The 27,315-nt window shown below is 42.3% G+C and overlaps 1 protein-coding gene across 4 annotated transcripts in view; it reads left to right on the top strand.

The window, feature by feature from the left end:
- Nucleotides 1-27,315, top strand: part of RGS7 (regulator of G protein signaling 7) — a 371,782-nt gene that overhangs the window by 187,551 nt on the left and 156,916 nt on the right. For all 4 annotated transcript variants that reach the window (XM_047755057.1, XM_047755055.1, XM_047755056.1 and 1 more), the window contains exon 3: nucleotides 6,539-6,635. In XM_047755057.1, the coding sequence (XP_047611013.1) occupies nucleotides 6,539-6,635 (97 nt within the window). The remainder of the gene's footprint in view (nucleotides 1-6,538; nucleotides 6,636-27,315) is intronic.

Here is a 27,315-nt window from a genome sequence, read left to right as displayed (position 1 = left end):
TTCTCCTTCTACCTTCCTCCCCTCTGGCAATGCCTGTACATTTTCTTTTCTATAATTCAATTACTGTTTTTCTATGTATATTTATGTGCTTTGTTTTTTAGATTTCACATATAAGTGAATTTATACCTGAAGTCCATGTTTTAACTATAAAATTATAGGCACAGGCTGTCTAGTAATCAGTAAAGCAAACCACTCTCTTAGATTATTTTTTCATGAAATTGTTGGCTATTACTGTCAGGAAGAAGGCAGCCAGGGGTTCTGATTTCCTTGGCATGAGAATTTTGTTTTCATGGGGAAAACAAAATTGTGGGGGATGTAAAAGAAACAGCTCTTGCATGGCATGTCTGTATTTGGACCTACTTTGCTGAGGGATTTTGTATAAACTTGACTGTTGTGCAGCCTTATTTCTCTCTTGAGAGGAGAGTAGAATGAGTGAATCGTTGCATTAAACCCTGGGCAGAGAGCTTTCTTTTGCAGATAGTTGAGTTAGAAGGAGGGAATTTTTGCCAGATTCCCATCTCTAGCCTTCCATGTGTAAAGGGTGAATCAGAAGAGTCACATTGAATGTCCCCTTATTTAGAGCTAACTGTTCAGTGGGTTTTAAAGATCAATGTGGCTGTTCAGATGCTTTTGAAAAATGAAATCCATTTTAGCTTTGTGGTGCCTGGAGTTGGCAGCACCAGGAAGGGTCGGGTCAAGGGGGAGTATTTTCCTTTTGCCGTCTACAGTTTACTCATTCGTTTCAAAAGAAGTCTAAGAAATTCAAATTTAAAAATCAAGATATGAAATAGGTAAACCGAAGAATGTCATACAGAGACAAAGATCCGTCTCAGCAGCAGCAAAAACCAATGTCAAAGTTTGAAAAAAGGGAGGGAGAGAGAAACCTAAGGCAAAGAGCCACGTGATCGTATCTTTATTTTTAGTGTGTGCATCTGAGGTAGATAAACCTTCGTAACTGGCACGATTATGCTCTTGTACTTTTAAAGCGCTTTTGCCTTACCTTTAGGTCATAAGCCTTTAACATTTTTTAAGTGGTATTCCCATACAGGGTATTAATTCTTACGCGAAACAGGCTGGATTAACCCCGACTAAACAGTGGTTACGTGTTGTGGTGGTGATGGCAGGCCATTGTTTTAATCACTCTTGTTAAAATAGTACTGAACTCAGGAGTTCCCACTGTGGCACGATGGAATTGACAGCGTCTCGAGAGCACAGGCACGCAGGTTCAGTCCCTGGCCCAGCACAGTGCTTTACGTGTCCGGCGTTGCCACAGCTGACCATGACTGCGATCCGAACCCTGGCCCGGGAACTTCCCTATGCTGTGGGGCAGCCAAAAGACAAACAGAAATAATAATACTGAAATCAGTTCACAAATATCTCTGAGCATCCATTTGACAAAATAAAATGTTGTAAATTACTTTAGTAGACATAGTACTTCTACTTTAATATATGCTGCTATAAATGACATCATTTAAAGTAGGTGTTTCTGGCTCTTCTGCCCATACTTAATCCAAAGCCCTTGTGTTTCCTGCCAGTGGAAGCAGAACACAGCTATTGCTTGTGGCTCCAAATATAACTGGAATAGCCCTATCGACTTGAATTTTCTGAGAATATTAAGCCCTAATTTCCTAAGGGATCTATTTTTCTTATGTGTGAAATTAACTTCTCTCCCGTGCTGTCAGGATGCCACTAGTCCACTAGCAACTTGAGGGAATTAAGATAATCACTAACATCCTGTCGGAAGGGCTTCGTTCTCTTGAGGAATCCCTGTAGGCAAAGGAGGCTGGGCCATGGTGCGTGTCATTTATCATTGCCTTTTGCATCTTTATAAAGGACTAGTCCAACCCAGGGGAACCTGTAGATCAGGGAAACCACTGGACAAGACTCTTACAAGACGAGTAAGAGTCTTCTGGGCCTTGGAAGGGATGTTTGGGTTTTCGGTCTTCGAGCACACAGATAGGCAGAGAGCTTTCGGGGCTTCCAGGTTTCCAAATAGCACGCCGCTGGGGGAACACAGGTGTCTTGTCTCCCTGACTCAGAAAGCCTGCATGTTTTCTACCTTGACCCGTGCTGCCAGGCCACGTGTCTCTCACATTTCCTACTCAGCACACCGTCCCTTCTAGTTTTCGTCTCTTGACTGTTCTCTGTATCTGAAGCCTCCCTGACAGTGATGAGACTCCAGAAACTTAACTAACTTAACCTCGTACTTATAACTCTACCCAGACTACGGGGACAGAAAGGACAAAAAAAGGTATGAGATGGATCTGAAGGACCAGCTCTCGTGATCTTGACTACTTGTTACTTTCCCTCTTAAGCCTCCGTCTTCTGAAATCAGGATTCAGCTCCACTTAAGAAACCCTGGGACATGTGCTCAGCGACGTAAGGGCAATAATCACAGTAGTACTTGATAGTTTTTGAAATGCTCTTGATAGATACACTTTATTCCTCACTGAACATGAGAGGTAAGTAATATATCTCCATTTAATGAGTGAGGACACAAAGGCTTCAACAAGGCGACTTCCTCCAGAGTGTTTAACGAATATGCCACCTAGCTGAGTATTAAACCGGCCTCATTTTGTTATTTCACACTTGTCCTGGGTTAGATCGCATCCTTCATCGACTAAACATTTTGCTCTCTTTGGGCTTGATACATTCAAGTTCATCGTGATAATGTTGCCTGACTTCTTGTGTCCTTTGTTCAGCGCCACTGTTTCTGATAGTGTTACCACATCATGCCACATATTGCTATGAAAATTTTTTAATGATAGGACACCTCGTGAGAACTCTTAGAACAGTATTTACGAATGTTCTGCAGATTCTTAAAGTAGGAGTAATGAATGTATAATGACATCCATGGAGTGCTAAAACACGGCGTCAAAATTCCTGTGTTTACTTTTAGTAGATTGATTTCTGTACTTCTGCCAACCTTAATCCCTCGTCAAAAATAGGACTTACCTAGAGTTGGTGATAGAAGACATTTTTAATTGGGCTGAGAGGAAGAAAGGAGGAGGTAAAATAAATTCAGCTTTTTGTTGTCTTTTTTGCTTCTTAAACAGGAATATTTGACTTCAGTATAATGTGTTAATGACATTCTTGGTCCCAGATGTAGGCGTTTATGAATACGTGCATGGGTAGACTTACGTACATTTCATAGTTTGTCATTCATTTCATGGTGAAACTAAATTATGACTTAAATACCATTTACATTTTAGCATAAATCTAATGTCTTCTGAATCCCATTGCTAGTATTTGGGCTGTTTATATTTTCTGTTTATTCCTGACTCAGTCTCATGAGAGTGTACATTTTTAGGAATTTGTCCATTTCTTCTAGGTTATCTCTTCATGGGGATATTCTCTTATGATCCTTTTTGTCTGTGGTGTCGGTTGTAACTGCTCCTGTTTCATTCATGATTTTATTGATTTGGGCACTCTTTTTTTTCTTCATGAATATGCCTAAAGGTTTATCAATTTTGTTTATCTTTTCAAAGAACGTGTTCTTACTTTCATTGATCTTTTCTATTTTCGATTTTTTTTTTTAGTTTCTATTTCATTTATTTCCACTCTGAAATTCATTCTTCTTCTTTTTTTTTTCCTTTTTTTAAAATTAACTTTGGATTTTATTTGTTCTTCTGTTTCTAATCAAATCCGACTAGAAACCATGTGGTTATGGGTTCGACCCCTGGCCTCACTCACTTAACGTTGCTTAAGGATCCGGCTTTGCCATGAGCTGTGGTGTAGATGGCAGACGCGGCTCGGATCTGGCATTGCTGTGGCTGTGGTGTAGGCCAGCAGCTACAGCTCCTATTAGACCCCTAGCCCGGGAACCTCCATATGCTGCAGGTGTGGCCCTAAAAGGACAAAAGACAAAAAAGAAAAGAAAAGAAACAGAAATTTGAGCATTAGCAAGCCTCCTTGATGTCTCACGGCAGCATTATGGTAAACATGTAGTTAGTATTATTTCATTAATCTTCACCTCTGATAACATGTATACTATTATCATTTTTTTTCCATTTAAAGGTGAAAAAACTGAGTCTTAGAGTAATAAGGTAACTTACTTGTTCATAGGGCTTTCAGGTAGGACAGCCAGGATCAGACAGGCCAAAATGCATGTCTGTAATCACTCTGCTGTTTGGACTGAAATTTAATGTTGTTCAGGAAAATTGAAGATTTTAAAATACAACCGCAGAGGCCACTGTCAATCCCCAGCTTCCTAACCTTGCTCCTTTGGGATCCTGTAAACTGAGAGGTGGACCTTAATTCAGCACCACATCTCGGGAGCAGAGGTGATTGAAGTGGGAATCGGAGAGGTTTCTGTGTCCATCTAAGCTGGGCTGGTTTAAACCATTAAGCTTATAATACAGGGTTTTCAGGCTGATTCCAGGCAAGGCAAAGCCGCTTATTCTTCATTTCTGAACATTGTGTCAGGTGAATGAAGGACAGTTAGCTACAAAATGAAAAGCCATAAAAATTTATCTATTTTCATGTTTCTGTATTTCTAAGATACCTTTATTACATGTAAGTATTTACATATTGTTGGGATCTTTGGGGGTTCTGATTTAAAAAAAAAGACTTCCTCTCCTACCTGAATTCTCAGTCAGTTGAGCGAGGCTGGGGTTCAATCCTGTGTCCTCGTGGATGCTGGTCGGGTTTGCCAACCGCTGAGCCACGATGGGAACTCCATGAATTCTCAGTCAATTGAAAATCACAACCAAAGGGTGAAGGGATCAGAGTATCACCTTGACTCCTGATGAAGCCGTTATGTTGAAGAGTGTTTGGAACATAAGAGATTTAATCCTGAAGCCCAGTCCTTAACAGGCTTCTCACCCACTGGGGAGCCTCTCCAACCCAGCAGATCCAGATACAGGATGACCTACGGCCAAGGGATGGGACTGCTGGCTAGTTTCTCATTCGCAGCTCTTCTACCTGGTGGGTCAGCCCAGGGGCACAGAGTGGAGCGAGTTAAGGAACAGAGAGAGGCTGGAGGACCAGGCTGATGGTGCTCCCTCCACGTGAAAAGAAACAGGAGTGATGGAGAATGTGCGTCTCTCCGGGTATCAGGGATGCGCCTGGACACCGGAAGTCCATCTCTGTGTGGTGCTTTGTACGTGCATGTCATTTAGTTAAAATGCTTTACCCCAGCCCAGCCCCAACCTGACACTGCAAACATTGGGAAAGATGTGTTATGAATATTATTATCACTGTTTTATACATAAGGGGATGTGTAAGAAGTTACGTGGCTCTGCTCAAAGTGACGTGGATGACAATCAGAAGAGCTGAGAGTCACATGTGGACCCGTCTTACTCAAACCCATTCTTCTCTCATCCCACTTTCCTGTGTTAGTGTATCTGGAAGGACTTATTCAAGAAAATACGATTTCTTTTTTGAAAACTGTTCTGAAGCTGTATTGATGGGAATTTGATAATGAATTGATACATTTAGACTGTAATTTAAAAAAACCTTTTTATGTTGATATAATCTTAGATGTAACAGAAAAGATGCAAAAATAGTACAGAGACTCCCCCATGCCATTTCTCACCCCTAGTGTTAGCACCTTATATAATTATAGCATACTGTTAAAAAACGGGAAATTGATAACTACAAACCTTACTCAAATTTCAGCATTCTTTTCAATATTGACTGGATTTTTGGTGGGCGGCAACTGTATTATATTCATTTGTGCGTCCATAGTATCCTTTGTAAGTCTGTCTAGAGTCAGTCATCAGGAACCGTGGGATAAGTAAGTGAATGAATAGATTGTGAGTTTTGTACTGCAAGCTGTGTGTATTTGTGTGCCACACGTTTAGAAACACACACAGAAGTCTGAAGCTATGATTTGAACAAATGTTATTCAAAACTAAATTCCACATTAGACGTGGCAAGGGGAAGCCCTTTAAAACTGTGAAAATTTTCCAAAACCAAAAAGAATGTGCTAATCAGATAGAAAGATGTATACATTGGCAGCTACGAAATGGGCGAAGGCTATGGCACGGCGTTCATATTGTTACCGTGTACCCGGTGTGCAGGCACGTGCATTTCACAGCTCACGCCAGCAAATGCCTGGCCAAGAGAAGCAGCAATTGCTGGCAGTCAGTCCTGTATTTCTAGGCAGGTCTTGGACCTTTACGTTAAACCAAATCATAGGAACTCTCTTGTTTGAAGAGAAAATCCCAACATAGGCTTTTTTTAAGTCTTCTATTTTCTTTTGCACTGAGTTCGGTAAAGAGAGCATTAATGAAGTCTGACTCTCGCTATGACAGTGGTTTCTGGTCATTTATAACCAAAGAATGCGAAACCAGGAGAGAGGCACTATTCCAAGCACAAAATTCTTCTTACACTTAATAGACTCTAAAATAGCCACCTTTCTTTGTTTTCTCCATCATCTTTTAGCCAAACTAAAAATATGAATGTGACAAAGTATAGAAAGACAAGAATGTGGCATTATTCTTAGGCAAAACTAGTATACAGAATTATGATACCTGATTTTTCTCAAAAATTTCGACTTTTAAAACATTATGATTATTTTATTATTGTTATTTAGATGGAAGACGTCATAGCCCGCATGCAAGATGAAAAAAATGGAATTCCTATTCGTACTGTCAAAAGCTTCCTTTCCAAGATACCTAGTGTCTTCTCTGGTAAGTTTGCATTCACTGTAATACTATTTTCTCCAGCACTTTCCACATAACTTTTGAAAATCCATTCTAGCCGTTTGCTATTGAAACTCTCTAATTCATTATTCATTAATTACTCATAAAAACTCATGTCGTGTTCAACCTCATGCTGGATACTTGAATTGATAGTAAAACCAAGCAAAGCTGAAAAAAAAAAAAAAAGACCTTTCCCAGCATTAGTTGCAAAGACATAATGAGCAAATGTGAAATAGAAAATGATATTAAAATGAAGATGTATGAAACAGTGTAATGTAGATTATATAGAGATGTTAGGAGGGTGGCAGAAATCAGTGAGAAGTCAAGAAGGGATTCCTGAAGAGCAGTGATAGACTGAGTTTGAAAAAAGAGGAATTATGCCAGTTGCAAGACCAGTACTGCAACCAGCTGTGCATGCAGAACTGGGAGGGACCAGACTGCTGAGAACAGGGGCGGTGGAGGGGGGGAGATACCAAGAGGATAGAGTTGGGTCAAATAAAGAGGGTCTTTGGAAGCCAACCACAGATCTAATTCTGATGTGATGGGAAATGCAGAGACATTGCCAATGTTTGCCTCGAGTTCTGAAGAAAGTTCTGGAAGCAGTTGGCAGTAGGGAAGGCCCTCGTAGGAACCGTTTGGGAGCCAAGGTTCTGATGACCAAGGACCGAAGGACTAGAGAGGAAAAACTCTGAGGATTTCGTGAATAACTGGGTATTGTAGGAAAAAGGAGGACATGACCCAACGGTTGTGGGTTTTGTTTTTTAGTTGGGTGATTGTGAGATATGAGAAAAAAAAAAAAAAACCACCCAAATTTGGTTGAAAGTGACTGGAGAATCCCTAGAGAAAATGGATAGCATGAAGTTAGAGATGGGTGTGGGAGGCAGTGAAGGGCCCTGGCTGGTGTGGCTTAGAGAGGGGACGGGATTAGGCAGATCAGAGCCGCAGCAGCACGTGAGGAGAGCAGGGAGGCTGCCTCTTGGATAGCAGTGACTGTGCCCCATTTTGTCTTGTAATTGTTGTTGTGTAAGTCCTATATCTTCAAGTAAATATTAAGTTTCTGGGTATCAGTAACTCAGGGAGTTCATTTCACATCTAAACACAAATATGAAAACTACTCATATTTTGTTGACTAATGAAAAAGAGAACTTATCTCCTTAAAATACTTCAATACAGGGTTTGTTAACTCAAATGCATTCAGAATACAGGAAAATAAATTCACTAAGTTGCCTGGGAGCTCTGGTCATTTTAATAGTGCATAGCCCATCCAAAGGCATTCCAATTTAGAAATTTTTATAACAATATTCACATACGAAAATGGCTAAACATAAAAGCTTTGCCTGTCACATTAAGCTAAGCTTCAGGTTTGAGTCATCTGCTCTAATCATCAATCTAAAATTTTGGTTGAGCTTTTCAAGTAACAGTTCCTCATACAATTGCAATACAGTTCCAATATAGCGTATTGGAAGAACTCTTAATTGCATTCCTGGAGGAAAACATAGGCGGAACAGTCTTTGACATAAATTGCAGCAATATCTTTTCGGATCTGTCTCCTAGAGTAATGGAAATAGAAGCAGTAATGAACAAATGGGACCTAATTCAACTTAAAAGCCTTTGCACATCAGAGGAAACCATAAACAAAACGAGACGACAACCTATGGAAGGGAGAAAATATTTGCAAATGATGCAACTGACAAGGGATGAATTTCCAAACTATGTAAATAGCTCATACAACCCAATATCAAAAAAAACCCAATCAAAAACAGGCAAAAGATCTAAGTAGACATTTCTCCAAGAAGACATATAGACGGCCAACAGGCATGTGAAAAAGTGTTCCGCATCACTAAGTATTAGAGAAATGCAAAGCAAAACTACAGTAAGGTACCCCTTCGCTCCAGTCAGGATAGCTGTCATCAGAAAGTCTACAGATTATAAATTCTAGAGAGAGAGTGGAGAAAAAAGAAACCCTCCTACACTGTTGGTAGGAATGTAAATTGTTGCAGCCACTGTGGATAACAGTATGCGGGTTCCTTTATAAGCTAAATATAGAACTACCATATGATCCTGCAATCCCTCTCCTGGGCATATATCCAGAGGAAAGTATAATTTGAAAATTACATGCACCCCAGTGTTCACTGCCGCACTATTTACATTAGCCAAGATGTGGAAGCAACCTAAATGTCCATCAGCAGATGAATAGATAAAGAAGATGTGGTACATATATACAATGGAATACTACTTAGCCATAAAAAATGAAATAATGCTATTTGCAGCAAACCTGGATGGATCTAGAGATTATCATACTAATTGAAGTATGCCAGACAGAGAAAGACAAATATCATAGGATATCACTTATAGGTGGAATCTAAAAGACAAGAGAAAGATACGAATGAATTTATTTACAAAATAGAAAGAGTCAAATAGAAAACAAACCTGTGGTTACCAAAAGGGAAACGTGGCGAGGTGAGTTAGGACTTTGGGGTTAACATATACACACTACTAGATATAAAATAATCAACAAGGACCTGCTGTATAGCACAGGGATTATACTCAGTATTTTGCGATAACCTGTAAGGGAAAAGAATGTGAAAAAGGATCACTGTGATGCTCTGGCGACGCCTGTGATGAATCATTGTGATGCCGACCTGAAACTAACATGATGTTGTAAATCAAACACTGTATGATCCTGCAGTCCCACCCCTGGGCATATATCCAGAGGAAACTGTAAACTTCCATTTAAAAAAAGAGGGGTATAGATTGAGATTGAACCATGATGTTCCTGATATTCATTTGCATAAAAACCGATAGCCGTGAAATAAAGAGAATATCATGACATTTTTCATATTATTATAATTTGCATCTAATTATTATTCCGTGTTTCCGAGAAAATTTTAGGAGCTCACTGCCTCACAGGTTCAATTAGATGCTCTGTTATGGATTTAATTTGTGTATCTAATATTATGTCTAGTATTTTACCAACCTCTTTATATTAGAATCCCTAAATTATAATTGTCTGAATCTTGGTCGACTTTACTAGCAGTTTTTGGTCTTTTTGAGTAATTTTCCTCTCCTGCTACTTCTTATGGTGACTTGGGATTAATTCCTACCTCTCTCATGTTCTGCTGCAGAGCAGCTCATGAAACAAAGGAGCTACTAACTCTATTGCCTTTACAACAGTCAGGAACCAACTGTAATGAGTGCTGTATGTGTGAGAGGAGGGGAGTGTGATTGTTGGGGAAAGGAGTCTCTTTTGCTATGGACCGTTCCGCAAGGGAAAAACAATCTCAGATACCTTTAATCCCTAAAGCCTTCATGCACAAAGCACACATCATGAACCAAGAGTATCAGCATGACCTGAAAATTTATTAGAAATACAATATCTGTGCCTACTGCAGACCTACGAAATCAGAACCTCAGTTTTAACCCTAAAGCTTCAGAGGTGCTGCCTTAAGTAGGGCAGCAGGGCTGGACTGGGTTCCAGGACAGAGCTTGTGTTTTACTGGGTACAGTGGCCATCCTGTGTGTGCAGAGCTTTCAATTCCCTTTCAAGGGCCCTGATTATTTTTTCTGCAGTCTGGCCTCAATGAAGCCCACCTTGGTGTGTCTGATGGTTTTGTTATTGTTTGTTTTTGTTTCGATTTGTTTGTGTTGCTTGTGGGAGAGAGAGGGGATTAGAAAGAAGAATCTAGTGCCTTCCAGATCTGTTACTCCAAGCCAAGAGCCTCCTCGACCCCTAGGTCTGAGGGGTGTTAACAGCTTGTGGTGGGGTGGAAGCTCTCCAGCTCCACTGGCGGTGCCCATCCGTCTCATATACCTCTTGGGGGTTCAAGCTGAAACGGACCGCGTTAATGGCATGAACCCAGCCAGAACCCAGATGGGGACTTGAGCCCAGCTAAATTCAGACTGGGACTCAAACCCCTGTTCTGGGACTCGAACCCACAGTTTTCAATAAGAATCACTCACCCCATGTTTGGACTCACTGAGGTTCAGGTTCTTCGTGCCTCTGCACAGAAGGAATTCAGCGAGAAACAAAGTGATGGGCAAGAAATAGGCTTATCAAAATAGGATGCTTTTGAGAGATGCCCGCGTGGCAGGCAAGGAGGCTCTGCCCTGAGGATCAGGTAAACTACAGTTTTATCATCCAAGAGGAGTGGGGGTCGGAAAAGCCTGCCTCTTCCTTTCCGGGAGTTGTAGCTCCTCCTGGGTATCCAGTGAGGTGTGTATTCAAATCAGCAGAAGGGCGGTCCTCAAACTCCTGCCCTGGGTCTGAATCTGAATGCAGACCTCATCCCATCCTCCACCCAGTGACCCGAGGCAATTCTCACACCTCCACTGGTCGAGCAGCCTGCCTGGTTCTGACGTCTTTCTTTCGTGAACTTACAGTGATCTCCCAACGTCCCCCAGGCTTCCCGCTCTATCTGTGATCCTTCACTGGTGCTTCTGCAGCCACCTGCGCCTCCCCCATACCTGTCAAAGCCCTGCTCACATCTGTCTCAGGGGAGGACATCCGTATGGAGAAAGCGCCAGTGCAGCTGCATTCTCTCACGACATGGGAGATCCAGACCCAGAACCCTGTTTATTTCACAAATAATAGAACCAGCAGGGTTTGGGCTTTGGAGATTTTGTTGCTTGTTTTCCCCCTCCTTCTGATAAAACATTCCTCCAGCTAAACGCTGAGGATTTATCTAATTATTTTTATTTGAGTTGCTGATTTCGGCCTCCTGGTTTCCATGGTCCCAACATTGGAGGAGAAATCTTTGGATGGACACACTCTTGAACGATAGGACAGGAGATGTCCAATCACAACATAGTTTTTTTCCCCAGAATTGCTGTCTCACCCACGAGGTAGCTTAGGTTGTTTTGGTGTAATATTTCAGGACCCCCTCAAATTAGAGGGATGAAATCAGTGGTGGGAGTTTGAATAGTCTCATATTCTGGACATTGGGTATTTCAGTTATTCTAGACCGTGGTGAAATACGCCTTCACCTATTGGATGCGTTTAATCTTCTTCACTGGATGGACTGGGAAGTTACCATGTTTGCCGATAAGCCACAGCATGAAATAAAGCAGAACGCTCTTCTCAGTTCTTTGTAAGCAGTGTGGTTTTTTTCATTAAACTTGTGAAACAGCCCACGGAGATCAGATACGTCTGCCTGCGGGACTTCCTGTTGGCAGCTCGCAAATAAAAACACCCCTATTAAGTTAGATTATTTAATGGGTTTGAAGATTGAATTTACTGAACTGATTCTCAGGAGCCAAAAAGGCTGGTGCCTGTTATCAGCAAGCTCTGTATATAGAGCAGAAAATGATCAGAAATTAATCGGGGCTTCTAAGTCAGCCATGCCTGCATTTCATATATTTCTGATTTTGTCTTTTATCGGCTTGAGAAGGCTCTCCATCAGGGGCACATTGATACTCAAAGAGTTGCATGTTTTTGCTCCTCTTCTCTTGCACCTTAATTCCATTCTCCATTTGAATCAATCTCTTTTTAACCTGCTTTTATGCAAATAACTTGCCGCGAATTGGCAAGAGCAAAATTTGTAGTCAGAAAAATTATCTAATAGCCCTTATGATGTGTGGGCTTGGCTGGCCTCACACCTTTTTTTTTAAACTATGTCTTGAAGTATGATTAACATAAAAAAGTATGCATATTTAATGTATTCAACTTGATGCGTTCGAAGGTAGATATAAAGAGGTGAAACCCTCACCACTGCGTATGCCATAAGTATAGCCATCGCTTCCTAAAGTGTCCTACCAACCTCTTTATTAATTAATTTATTTATTTTGGGGTAAGAACATTTAACATAGCAACTACCCTTTCAGCACCTTTTGAAGTATGCCACGCACTATTGTTCACCTCCGGCACTGTGCTGTCCAGGAAATCTCTGAACTTACTCATCTTGTATAAATGAAAGCGTGACCCTTTGACTGATATGTTCCCATTTGCCCATCTTCCCCGAGGCAGCCACTGTTCCATGCTTGGCTGTTATGAGTTTGACTGTGTTAGGTTCCTCAGGTCTGTGGCATCACGGCGTGTTCGACTTTCTGTGTCTGGCTTATTTCACTTAGCATAACATTCTCCAGGTTCACCCATGATTTCCCAACAGGCAGGATTTCCTTCTTTTTTCCAGGAAAAAGGAAGACTTAAATAGTCTTAGCCTCTGGTCCTAGGCTTCCAGAAAGCATCTTCTAATCTCTAGAATCCATTCCGATCACTTTTTTCCCTCTCTTCTCTCTTACTCTCAGCAAGTTTGATAACAGAAGAAACCTTAACCAGTGACATGTTGAGTTACTCCAATTACATAGAAATAGGAATTATGATATTTCGTATTACTAGGTAAGGACTCACTATTCATATTTTACTATTATTTTAGTCTCTGACAGGGTGCACAGCTCTCTGTGATGCCTTATTGTTTTCAGGCATGTGTATGAAAACGGAGCAGTATATATGAGCTTAAAAATTAAGTTAACTTTACATGAAATAATTTGAATATGTCCTGCCTCTCATCTTTTATTCTTCTAGGCGTTGTATGAATATTTATTAGTGTCATGGAGAAATGATCTATGTAAGCTTAAACTTCTTTTGAGGGTATAGCTGTGGGGGGGTTAGAAGAAAAAGTGGAAAGCTTGGTGTTACAGACTGGCTCGCTGCAAGTTTTAATAAGTACATACTTTGCATCTTCACGTTTTTGAGAACAGCCTTCAAGATGCCTTATGACTTAAGCCTGATTACATCTGGGGTCAACTTAAAGACAATAAAAATATATAATGTGAAATATTTTTCTTTGTGTTGGAACGGCAGGGAAGAAGGGGGCAGAGGCTGGAGCCATGAGATTGCAAGCAGGGTTCATTCACCCTTGGAGTGGTGGGGAGCTCTGAGCAAGCAAGACTCAGCCCCCCACCCCCCACCCCCCTGCAGGGGTCGTTTTGTTGAGCATGTAGTCTGCGGCCTTGGGTCTATCTTTGTCTTTGGGAACTCATCCGTTACATGGACCTGTTCCATAAGAAGGAGTCTGCACGTCTGGATTCGGCTGGGTTATGCTGATTTTTGTCCTTTTAGGCCTTGTTTCATTTCTCACCTAAGACTGTGGGGACTGTAAGACTATCTAGGTAATTCTAAGACACTTTAAGAGTCTTATGTGCTCTTTTCTGAAACTGACATCTTACTGTGAAGTATTTTTTATCTACCATTGGAATGGCTAGCATGGATTCTACAGAAATTCAGAGGGAAATTGATTGCTTTTGCAAACAATTATAAAATATTTTGGCAGCAATCAGGCATGGAATATTTTGCTTTTATGGAAAGCATAATTCACCATGGATAATTCACCAATCCAAAGGGGAAATTTATGAGGAGTAAATAAGAAAGAAAAAGCATCCTGAAAATATTGGCAGTTCTTAAAGTTCAATTCTGAAAAAATAAAATAAATTCTTGGAGCAAACAAGAAATGTTAACTAGATTTGCAAGAAACAGGAACCTTTGCAAAAAGCCATTTCTTTGTCATCTTCTTGACACACCTCTGACAAAATGACAAAGCAGCTGGTACCTAGGAACTACACAGCTTAGGCTGAGGAACAGAGAGAAAGCTGAGGCTGTCACATAATAAAATAGATATTTCAATTATCTTTTCTGTAAGAGTCTTCACTGCATCTTGGTTGTCACTCATTGTAAAACAGCAGCATGAAGTGATTAAAAATAGTAAAGAATTCTATCACGGCCTCTTGGACTCTGGCATATGTTCTGGATCATTCTTCTCTGTAGCTGACTACTACTGGGGACACAATAAAGTTAGCTCTGTTTGGGGCTCTCATTATATTTGTAGAGAAATGATCTATTTTAAAATGTGGTTAAATCAGTGTGATGTGACCGAGATGAAAAGCATGCTCATCTTATTTTCACCAGAATGTTAGAAGCAGCAGTAAAAATTCAGGACTATCTGAATGCTTTGATTTCAGTTTTAACTTTCTTTGTGGCCATCAAACTAGGCCCAGGAATTGTTTTCTCTTTCAAGGGTAACTGCAGATAATGGTGCCATTTCTCTGGCATGCTTTTTGAGTATGTAAATTTGCTATTTTATATCTTACTTTCTTTTTTAGCCACACCTGCTGCATATGGACGTTCACAGGCCAATGATCGAATCTGAGCCAAGCTGAGACCTACACCACTGCTGCAACAATGCTGGATCCTTAGCCCACTGTGCCTGGTCAGGAGCTATACCCACGCTGCCACAGACACAAGCCAGATCATTAACCTACTGTGCCACAGAGGGAACTCCACTCTTTGGTATTTTGAAAGAATAGTATTGGATTGGAGTTATTTATTCCTCCAAATAACTCCATTCCAGAGAGGGAACATTCTGCCTAAATACATAAATATGTCTGTCACAGTCTGCAAAGTGGAATCCTCTCGTGCTCTGTCGGTATTCTGAAGTAGTCCTGTGACCTTATCTTTTACTCAGTGCATCATGGCTGTTGCTATGATAGTCTTGCCGGAGCAAGGACCATTTCCAACATGACTGAATCGTTGTCTGCTTAATATATGCCCAACAGCTGCAAATAAGTCTCTGAGGACGGGCTGTTCTACTTAAGATTATGAACAGACCTCAAGAGTCAATCATTAACAAGGGCCAAAACATATAATTTAGTGCGCAAAGAGCATTGTGCCCAAAGAATGCCAGATTTCTGTCCTTAGGGAGCTCTCGGAAAAAGACTCCAAGTACCATGATGAGCTTCTGGTTCTCTCCTCCCGACCTGAGAATCTGTAGGATTCCTAGTTGAATACAGGCCGAATGCACAAATATGCAGCCAAAATTCTATTGAGCCTCACTAATAGTGCAGCTCATTTTGAGCACTTTGGGAAAAAGAGAAGTTGATGTACTTTACCTAGAATTTCCAAAAAACACCCCTGCATTTTTATAAAGAGGAACTGTACGTGGAAGTATTGGGACTATTTCAACCCAGTATGGTAAAGGAACAATATAAAAGGCAGAAAAGAGAGTGCAGTCACAAACAACCAACTGTTGAAATAAAAATCTAAAATAAACACACAAACAACTGTCTGTGAATCTGGGGAATCCCAGCAGGTGTTGAATTTTATCTTAGTATTTAAATATTATTTTTAGGTAGCTGGACTCTTTGGATTTACAAATGATGCCATATTGCTCCAAAAACTAAAAATCCAAGCCATGAAAGAAAAAAGTCAAAGATGAGAACACCAGGATATATGAAGAATTTTCTGGAAACATTTCAAGAGAAAATGTAGCCAAGTAGAAAGGAACACACTGCAAAGGGAAGTCTGGGGCAGGTGTAGCACTAATAGTTAAAACCCATGAAAGGACCAGAGGGTCCCCAATAGTCTAGTCCACAAGTTGCTGCTCCTTGGATCCACAAGACCTCGTGGGGCCTTGAACAGGGTGAGGAGTGTATCATGGGAGGAAAATGGGCAGGGATGGAAAAGTCCTGCCCATGTTTAGAACTGTGTGACTAAGAGCGCCTCAGAATTCCATGCCGTTTTTTTAGTCTAGCCTCAAGGCTGACTTCACAGAATTTGAGAAAAATCAATTGGAAATTCGATTGATTGAAAATACAGCTTTGGGGAGTTCCCCTCGTGGGGCAGTGGTTAACAAATCCGACTAGGAACCATGAGGTTGCGGGTTTGATCCCTGGCCTTGCTCAGTGGGTTAACGATCCAGCGCTGCCGTGCGCTGTGGTGTAGGTTGCAGATGTGGCTGGGATTCTGCATTGCTGTGGCTGTGGTGTAGGCTGGCGGCTGTAGCTCCGATTCAACCCCTCGCCTGGGAACCTCCATATGCTGCGGGTGCAGCCCTAGAAAAGGTAAAAAGACGAAAGGAAGGAAGGAAGGAAGGAAGGAAGGAAGGAAGGAAGGAAGGAAGGAAGGAAGGAAGGAAGGAAGGAAGGAAGAAAAGAAAGAAAGAACGAAAGAAAGAAAGAAAGAAAGAAAGAAAGAAAGAAAGAAAGAAAGAAAGAAAGAAAGAAAGAAAGAAAGAAAGAAAGAAAGAAAGAAAGAAAGAAGAAGAAAGAAGAAAGAAGAAGGAAAGAAAGAAAGAAAAGAAAGGAAAGACAGCTTTGGGAGATAAAAGATATTAATAAAGTGTATACCCTACGTAAGGAGAGTAGAAATTTTTATGGGGCCATGTTGCAAATGTCAGTAGTTGGAAAGGGTAAGGTAACTGTAGACCGTGCATGCACAGGTGATGAGCGAGGAACACGGGATATTTGCATTTCATTTTTATTTTTTGATGTTGGTATTATGAAGAAATTCAGTATTTTTATGTGTGGCATGTAGAAAATAAGCAATAAATGGAAAATTCAGTGTAGTTAATACAAATAATATTGTGACTTTTATTACCACCCTCAGAGGCCTGGATTAGGCCCAGATTTAGACATTTTCTTTGCTCCTAGACAGTTGATCCAGGCAATTACGGATTTCAGAGCTCTCTAGCATTTGGCATGGATTTTTTTAGTAGGTCCTCCAAAGCTATTTGTTGACTTCCCGTTACTTTGATTAATTCATGGTCATTCCCCATATTATCAAGGCGTCTTAAAGATTTTAACACTTTTTCATGCATCTTATCTTTTTATTCCACACAAGTAATTACACATTGGAAATTGGAATCTTCTAGGAAGATAAATGCATGCTAATTATTCTTTTCATATAGTATCATTTGAACTTAATATCATTATATATTGATAGTGATTTTTTTCCTTAAATAAATCACATTTTGACTTTCTTAACTAATTTCTGTATTATCACACTGTCAATACCCAGGAGGTTGTGCCATCTGAACTATGACTGAAAGAATAAAAGAGTGAAAGTCAGAGCCAATCTTGCAGATTAGTTTTGGGAGATTTAACTGATGCAGACATACAATTTCATTTTGTAGTTATCTACTCTGGAAATTCTCACAAATGTTGGCTTCTCCTTAAAGCAACAGACCTGAAAAGCCTAATTTTGTTCACGGGTGAGTTATTTGCTAAAATCATAGAAATGATAGGTAGCTTTGGAAAAAAAAGAAAAAAAAAGCCTATCCTTGTGGAGCCGTTCTCCTTTACATTAATGTAGAAGCCTTGCTTTCTTTAGAGGAGGGATCAAAATTAACTGTAGAGGTAGACATTGAGTTGGGATACCAAAGCTTTAATTATCTCCAAGAATGACTAAATCCTAATGAATGAACTGCTGGTCTGGATGTGGTTTTTGTGAACTGATGCATCCGTGCACAGCTTTGGAGGCACACACGCCACTTTGCTCTCTGTTTTTATCCTAATGATGCTCTCTGGTTTTCTCTTCATGTCCCCCCCCGCCCCCAACCCCTAAGATGCTTTGAAGGGCTTGCGTCTTCCACCTCCTAGAAGTTCTAGGATAGAGAACTAGCCTGTCCTTACTCCGATTCTATCCTCGCCACATCCCCCGGCCAGCCTGTGCTAGTCTTTATTTTCTTTGGGTTTTTCTAGCGCTGTGTTCTTCTTCATGGAATTTATTTCACCTGCCGTTTTGTCCTCCGTGAGCATGTGCTATGATTCTTCCCCAGTGGCTGTAAGCACCTGGAAAATGGATAATTTCCCATCTCAATTTGTTTCCTCTGTAGATTCAGCATCTGGCATGTGGTAGAAACTCAGCAAATGTAACAGCTTCTCAGAGGACAGCTGATGTCCCAGGCATTCAGATGCATCCCCAGCAAGTGTCCCTTTTTGATTCATTGGCAGTAGAAAGACTGCTCAGTCTAATTATTTGCTCTATTGGCATCCAGCGCTGAATGAAGCTTTTATCTCAGCAGGGGGCACGAGAAAGATGGCAGCTCTGCTTCCTGTCTCTTACCAGCTTAGATGGATCTCAGGATGAAGACTCAGGATGGATTCCAGAGTCCAGAACACACTCAATTTAACTTTATTTTTATTTATTTTTTGCTTTTTAGGGCCACACCCACAGCATATGGAAGTTCCCAGGCTAGGGGTCGAATCGGAGCCACAGCTGCCGGCCTATGGCCACAGCCACAGCAACGCAAGATCCGAGCTGCATCTGCGACCTATGCCACAGCTCATGGTAATGCCAGATCCCCGACCCACTGAGCGAGGCCAGGGATCAAACGCATATCCTCATGGATGCTAGTCAGATTCATTTCTGCTGCATCACAACGGGAACTCCTCAATTTAACTTTTATTATGTGGTTGAAAGTGAATTTTTCGAACATAGGACTTTCCCATATTCAAATGTAAATATTCTTCAAAGCCTGTCCAGAAGAGTGGAAGAGTAGGTATATTATGGAGGTAAAGAAACCTGGATTTTGGTCCTGTCTCTCGTGTCGCAAAGGAGAACGTTATGTGTTGTGACAGCTCCAGCTCTGATCCATGCAAGAACATGAATGGTTTGGTCACACGCGCTCTCATGGGAACTACTGATGTGTATTACCCTATACTTGATATTTAATAATTACTCACTTTTTTAGATGGATGCTTTTGTATCTCATTGTCCTTACAGAACTAAGTAACGTTCAGAGAAGTTAAATCACCTGCCAGGGTGATACTGGTGGTACAGTTTTGGGTGTTCTCAGCGTAAATTTGTCAGCATAAACACCTTTGCTGCAGATGGTTTCATCACACAACAAACTAGCCGTAAAGCCATCTTGCTATAAAGAGAAAAAAAAATAACTGGTTGATTGACCATTTGGGTTTTATTACAGTAGAAAATGAGAAAATATCAGTTTTTGCCAGTCCTTTGGTGAGCAGTCATCCCTCAGAATCAGAAATGAGAGAAGAGGCGGCTGGTGATTCCTCCTGGCTTTTGAGAGTGTAAATGATCAATTCTTCAACTGGTTTAGTTACAACAGCTTAGGCTCGCTTGCTGTCTTTCCCAAATGTATCACATAATATTAGCATCGGAGACGAAAGGAGAGTCACGCTTCTCTGCCACCCCAAAAGGTTGACATGATTCCGGATGAGTGTAAGTTTCTTTACAGTGTTGAAAATTTTAGCAGAATAAGGCACAGATTAGCTCACCAAAGGATTCACAAAAATTGATATGTTATCATTTTCCAGTGTGGTGTAACTGACAACCATTTATTTTATCTTTTAAAGCAAAATGGCCTCATGACCAGTTATTTACAGGAAAAGAGTGGACACATGTTAGGTAAGCAGTAGAGCTGACTTTTGAATCTAGGTTAACCGTGTGTATGTGTGTGCATAATATACATATGATGATATTACGTATCATCGTTATATATAGCGTGATACATGTTATATCTCTCATAATCTGATTCCATTCAATAATTTGAATTATTTACCCTCCTTGTTTCATTGTGTATTCCACTCGAAAATGCCTCTTTTTCTTTTACGAAGAAATCTTCTCAGTAAGAGACTTCTCAGGGTAAGGTGACGCAGTAGTTATCGGGGGGCTTCTCTTTTTGGGGACTCCATTACTTTACAAGCGTCAATCCATTCAGCACAGTACTTGGGTGTCTTATCCAGGGAAATGGGGCCGTGTCACTTAGGAGATATGCTCATCGGTGACGGGCAAGAAAGCCACACGCTGAGCTGTCCGGAAGGAGACCAGTGTGGAGGAAAGAAACGGAACAAAGCAGAGAAAAAGCAGAACAGTAGCTGGAGGGCTAACCAAGGGACCGGACTTCTGGAAAGGTCCCTGGGGCCCCATCCGTGCAGCCGAGGCACTGGGCCCCTCCCTTCCTCCTTCCACGGACCCTGAGCAGCAGACACGGGCGCAAAGCGGGATCTTCCCAGAACGGGGGCACATCTGGAATTCCACCACCCCGTGTCCATCACTTTTCTCCAAATAGCGGGACCGTCACCCTCCGTAGTTGTCACATTCCTTCTTCCTGCTGATGACCGCAGACCGGACTTGTATCCCGTTGGCCGTTTTGGCTTCTTCCTTTATTGTTTGGGTCAGATTTCCACTAACTCGTGTCATTTGCATAATTGCTCCGATCTGTTTCCAGGGAAACAGTTGTACTTTCTGTGTAAACGTAAGATTTGGTCCTAACTCTCCTTTGTCACATTTTGTTACAAAGAGGTGTGTGAGGTAGTTGTTGATTTTTTAAATTCCTTTGCTGGAACAATACCTTGTGGAGACCACGTACAAAACTCTATCTCCCTTTTCTTTTCTGTATTCAGCACTCTATTGAGAAAGGAGAAGAGCTGATTTATGAAGGTTTGTTTGGGCCAGAGAGACTCCGAAAAAAAAGCGATGAGGTTGGACTTTGAGTTTGGTCTCTAGCCTGAGATGTGGGATGAATTTAGACCATGATTTCTATCATTAGCTAAGATTTGGGGACTCGTTTACCCAAGGTCACATTTTATATGTGAACAAAATGACAGTTTTGGAAACCACACCCTTTCTTTTGCAGCATCTCGGTTGGTCACTGAGCAAGCTTTCACCTGCTGTTTATACACAACACTGGATTGTCTATCTGTGGGGATTCAAGGTGGCAGGAAGCCATCCAGAGGGCTGGGGTTTAGAGAAGGCTCATTAATTCAAAGTTTGGGAGTGGATATGGAGTTCTCGCTGTGGCGCAGTGGGGTAGGCCATGTCTCTGCAGCACCAAGATGCAGGTTTCATCCCCGGCCCAGCCCTGTGGGTTAAAGGACCCAGCATTGCCGCAGCTGCGGCTTAGGTCACAACTGTGGCTTGGATCTGATCCCTGGCCAGGGAATTCCTTCTGCCTTGAGGTGGCTGAAATAGCTATGGAATCAAATGCAGAGCATCCTATAAGAGGCTCAGGGTGAGAAACATGACCCTTGAATCGAATAGCATCATCCTTTCCACACATTGTGGAAAATGTGACTTCTCTGTGGGGTCCTCCAGGTGGGCTGCCCGGTGCTCAGTGTGTTCTTAGGATGAGTGTTAAGCCATTGTAGGTTGAAACCTGAAAACTGCCAACTTCCAATGATTTTCAAGCAGCGTTTGCTGATTGGTGCATCATTTCAAAAGTCAACCTAGAAAATATATTCAGGAGTTCCCATGGTGGCTCAGTGGTTAATGAATCCAACTAGGAACCGTGAGGTTGCAGGTTCATTCCCTGGCCTTGCTCAGTGGGTTAAGGATCCGGCGTTGCCGTGAGCTGTGGTGTAGGTTGCAGACGCGGCTCGGATCCCGAGTTGCTGTGGCTCTGGCGTAGGCCGGTGGCTACAGCTCCGATTAGAACCCTAGCCTGGGAACCTCCATATGCTGCGGGAGCGGCCCTAGAAAAGGCAGAAAGACAAAGAAAGAAAAGAAAAGAAAAGAAAAGAAAAGAAAAGAAAAGAAAAGAAAAAAGAAAAGAAAAGAAAGAAAGAAAGAAAGAAAGAAAATATATTCAAAGGAGTTGTGCCAATGATCTAAAATGTTTGGGAAGCAAAGCTTGACATAACCTGGATGTGAAGAATCACTGGCTGCTTGGTCATTCTCATCCCACACATAGTAGTGTCTTAAGGTGACAAACCAGTTTGGTAGTTCTTAAGGACAGTGTTCAGGGCCTGTGGGTTTTCGTGAAGTCATGTGCTTTTAGTGACTGTTCTTCCTCAGAATGAAGTTCACATTCGAAATTTTCCGGGGCCCTGCGGTAGGCACTGAGATTACAGACGACTGGATTGCCTGTGGAAGACCTGCCTTCTCTCTTCCTCTCCCTTATCAAAGACTTGTTAATAAGGGGTTAATGAGTCCTGGGTATAAAATCTTTGGTTTTTAAAGCTTTTTGCTACCTTATCTCGTTCTTAGCCTGAGAAAACCCAAAAAGGGAGTTAAAAATAGAGCTAACATTTTCCTTAAGAATGGGAAGATCTTCCTCTTTTGGATAAGAGCAAGGACGTTTCTTTTAATATTTGACTTTTCCCCCTTCTCTTTTTGGCAGCCTTCAGATGCACAAATCTCATTGAAGTCAGTCCAGGCTGAAGGCATTTATGATCAAATATCAAAACGCTAAAAATGAGTATCCTGCCCTTTCTCCAGAGGTTATTGACTATTTCTCTTAACCTTTCCGGTCAGGTGCCCTTTTTAGCAGAAGAGGATGTTAATGGTTTCTGGGGGTAGATGCAGGGGAAGAGCAGTAAATAATTCAGAGGGACTGCCCTCAAACCACCCTTTGCTGCCAAGCAGTCTGGCTGTTTCACAGCTGAAATAATTGTGGAAAATGGTGATGCAGCTAAAACTCCAAGGCCAGTGTTGTCTTCCACCAATTAGCAGCTATTGTGTTTGATGGCTTCAAAGCCATCCTACTTTTTCCTGGCGCGATTCTCCTTGACTTTCCTTTGGGTAACTGTCTCCCTTACTCTCAGTCCAAGCAGTTTGAGTGGGGAAACCAATCTCTGGATCAAGGGCAAGGGTATGGAAGGTGACTCAGGCTTGGCAAATCAGAGACACAAGGTCAGTACTTTTGCTGGAACCAGTGGGGAAAGAGACCCTCCCTTTCTGCATGCTGTTAGGCCGGTAGGTGTAAGCCTAAGGTGAAATTTGCCTGACAGGAAAACCAGCACAGAGGAGAGCAGTGCTATAGAGTAGAGTGAAATCTGGTCCTGGCAACGACTTTTGGGCACCTGGATCCAGCTCTACCTGAAGCTTTTAAGCTATTGAGTTAATAAATTCCCACTTTACACAAGTGCATTTAACCTGGGCTTCTGGTAATGAGTTCTGAATTACGCATTCCTCTTAATTATCTTCAATCCTCCTGTCTTCCAAAGGATTCTTTGCATCTGATGCCAAACTTCATTACTTTGGATTTTTTTTGGGGGGGTGGAGTACAGTTTTTCTTTTGAAGTTGTATTTCTTTGGATTGCAAAATTAAAATAAAGCAACATTTTTTCTCCCTCTCAAAATTAGAGCAAACTAAGACACAAAGACAATTAATTTCTGTCTACTTTTATCACTGAGGTCTGTTGCCTAGACTTGACTTGCCATAGTTGCAGAGATGCAAAGAAAGAAGATTTAAAAAGGGTGTTAAAGGAGGAATTAATTTCGAAGGACACTGACCATTAGCTTCTTAATTATCTGATTAGAATCAAGTTTCTGAGGCTTTTTTTTCCTCGTAGATGCTTAACTCTCAGAAGCCTGATAAGGCAGAGTCTTGTTCCCACTGATATTTTTCAGATCCACCCCTTTCTGAGGGAGCTTCGCTGCAGTATGGACCATAAGAAGTAAAAACTATTTTATTTACTCTCATCATGTGTCAATAGTCCTGGCATGGAATAAAGGGTCAGAAAATATTTGCTGAACCAAACTAGTTTGTCAAACTTTGTAGTCAAAGTGTACATTGATTCTATGTAGTGACCTCTTTCGTCGTGTTTTCTCACTGAGTATCTTCTACAGTCAGATTTTGACAAATACATTAATGAGATAAAAATGAGGATGCGTTTTCCACCCAGTTGCACTGGGAGTTTTTCATCAACAGGGGAGAATGACCAGGACAGTTTATCTCCTCTTCTTGCCCAAACCCAGGAAGTAGCCATAAAGGACTGTTGTCTCACAAAGTATTGTCCCAGAGGGAAAAGGAGAATAGTCATGAGAGCATGAAGCGATGGATGAAAAGTGTAAATATTATTTTTTTTTGGAATAAGGAAAGTGATGGAGGAAGAAGTAAGAGTTCACACGCAGCAGAGGAGACAGAACTATAACCCAGCTTCCAACCCAGTGAGAAATGAGCCAGTTTCTCCCACAGAACTCAGGTAGACTTCGTTGCGGAGCAAGGCTGTAAAGAGACTGATTTATTGAAACAATGGATCGAAAGCAGATCAGTCCCTAGGATCCTGCTCCCAGCAAACTCCCAGCCAAGTCCCAGATTTAGTTTCTGAAAATACCAGGTGGCTCCCAATTCGAGGATCTCCAGTACCGCAGGAGAGCTGGTGTGGAAAAGGTGGACAAATCTGTATTACCGACTTGGTCTCCTTTCCCTGGTTGGCCACACTCAGGGTGCCAGCCCCCTGCTTAGCTGGGAGCACTGGGCTTCCCCTCCGACAAAGCCACTGTTCCCGGAGGAATGGCCATCATGTCCTGACACTGGTTTCCATCCTAAAGGCGTGATACCTGGAGACAGGTGCACACATGCGCACACCTGGAGAAAGGCATTGATTCAGCTTCAGTAATTCAGCAAATATTTCTGCAGGTTGGTGGCAGCCCAGCCCTGGTGCACTGACGGGCACCTGTAGGTAAGAGAGTTGCCCAGACTGGCTGGGGAGAAGGGGACACTTCCTTCCTGAATTTAGAGAGCAAATGATGGGACTTTAGACCTGGTTACCTGTGTAGTCCCAATAATTGTAAACCTAAAATTTTTCCTCTGGGCTTTTAATTTACAGACACTAAAAGCTTTCATTGCAAAGGAAAACTTCTGAGTTTATGTAATTCAAAGGTAACTTAAGATGTGTATACCTTTTTATTATCCCTAATCTTTTTTTTATGCATTCCATTTTTCTTAACAGTTTTGGAAATCATGGTCCATTTGTCTCTTTAATCATCATCTCTCCTAAGATTTGTCTACGTCTAGCGCCTCAATTCCGTTTCATTACTTCGGGTCTGTAGGCTCCCCGGCATCAGGACTCTGCCCCACTGCATCTATATCCTCACACACAGAGATGCTAAATAAGTGCTTGTTATCTTTGTGTGTGTGTGTGTGTCTTTTGTTGAGCAGTCCAGCAGCCCTTCAGCAACAGTGCAAGGCCAGCTCCTTGAGCTGTCTCTCAAACATAATTTTCTTTTATGTGTTTTCTGATGCTTTGACATCCTGGGGACTGGCTGGCCTGTGCGACACGCCGCCTCCAGGGCTGCTCATTTCTAGGGAAAGTAAAGGACTAGGATGCAGGTGTCCCTTGCAGGTAAACCAGCACGTCCAAGGCCCCCATCCCCACCACCTCTTCTCCCTGGCAGTCCAGGACACTGACACTGCTGGTCCACCGCCCTGAGTCTTACCCCAGGGGCCAGGGACCAAACTCAGGACAGCTGCTGTTCCTTGGAGCCCTCCGAGATTATTCGCAGGAGGCAGTCCCAACTCTGCTCACCCAGTCTCACCTCGTCTTGCCCATGAAATGACAACAAGGCTCTGGCGGAGCTTTTCCCCTCAGGCTCTCTCCTCCTGACCAGATCTCCTGCTGCCTCCTGTGGCCCCACGTGGCAGGCCCTTCCTCCTGCTGCTTCCTTCATGACTGTCATTTCTGGTTTTATATAGATTTTTAAAATTATTATAGGTGATGTACAATGTTCTTTCAATTTCTGCTGTACAGCAAAGTCACCCAGCCATATATATATATAAATAATATATATATAAATGATATATATGTATGTATATGTATATACACTCTTTTTCTGATATGATCCTCCACCGTGTTCTCTCACCAGTGATTGAATGTAGTTCCCTGCCCTGTACGGCAGGACCCACAGGAGTCTGGGGTTAGTGGATAAGCAGTGACTGTCATTTCTGTGTCTGTACGTCATACCTGATTAAAACAAATCTTGGGTACATTTTAAAACACACTTGACCTATTTGTCAACCTGCCTGGTAGGGAGACACTTTTGCGCCCAAATTATTCACAGAGGTTTCACTTACACAGAGCGTGAAAACATGGTGTTAACTCACCCCATCCCTGTCCGCACAGGACAGCCCCAAACCATATGACACACGACACAAGGGCTGGGTCACTCGGTAGCTGAGAAGCCAGGTTCACACGGCGGTTAAGGGGTTTGAAGGCTGCAGCTGTGCCCAAAGAAGGAAAAGTGGACAATTCCATGCCTCCCTGGAACCAGGGAGCTAGATGGGAGCCTCCTGCAGCAGGCAAAGCCTCCTGCGAGGTGCCCTGCTGCAGCCTCTCACGGCTCGTTTTCGTGCTCCGGGCAGCTTGGCAGGGTGCATTCTGCACAGGCATTGTCAGTCTGCAGTTGCACCTTGCCCCCACGGTCTAGGACAGCACGTGCAAGGTCACAGGGCCCTCTGGCGGAACGGTCCCCTCCAGCGGTCCCTTCTCAAGATCTGATGTTTGTAGCACTGTGATATTTTAATGAAAGCTTTGGTTGTTACCTCTCCCCAGGTAACTCAGCAGATGTGCTGTGCGTTTATCAGATGCCTTTCAAAATGTGTTTACGGATTAGGTTCCTAGATTGTGGACCTCCTCTGAGAGAGGTCATAAGTGTTACCATCTACGCCTCCCCATTTCTGAAACTAATTGTTTCAACGTTGACACTTTCTGTGTAATTTGAAAGTGAAAATACATCTTTGGGTAAACGGAAAAGACTGGCACCTAGCAGGACATTTGTAAAGCGAAGGTCTTCCTTCCTCCCTCTTTCTTCCTCCTTCCATCCTCCCCTCCCTCATTCATTTTTGCCTTCATTGGGGTAGAGAGTGCAGCCCTCTGTTCCTCTATGGGCAGAGGGGCTTGGAAATCTGATTTAATTAACGTTAGAGAGTGAGTGAGATTCAGGATGCAGACCTGAATATTCGAGGAGACTTCTTGTTCGGGTCTTTGTTAATTGTTCTTTGTATTTGTCTGATGAGATCAATCAATAGAGAAACTGGAGTTCCCGTCGTGGCGCAGTGGTTAACGAATCCGACTAGGAACCATGAGGTTGCGGGGTCGGTCCCTGCCCTTGCTCAGTGGGTTAAGGATCCGGCGTTGCCGTGAGCTGTGGTGCAGGTCGCAGACGCGGCTCGGATCCCGCATTGCTGTGGCTCTGGCGTAGGCCGGTGGC

The sequence above is a fragment of the Phacochoerus africanus genome, chromosome 12 (genome assembly GCF_016906955.1).
Source record: "Phacochoerus africanus isolate WHEZ1 chromosome 12, ROS_Pafr_v1, whole genome shotgun sequence".
NCBI lineage: Eukaryota > Metazoa > Chordata > Mammalia > Artiodactyla > Suidae > Phacochoerus > Phacochoerus africanus.
The sequence above is the reverse complement of the archived record's forward strand: the minus strand, read 5'-3'. Positions and strand labels throughout refer to the sequence as shown.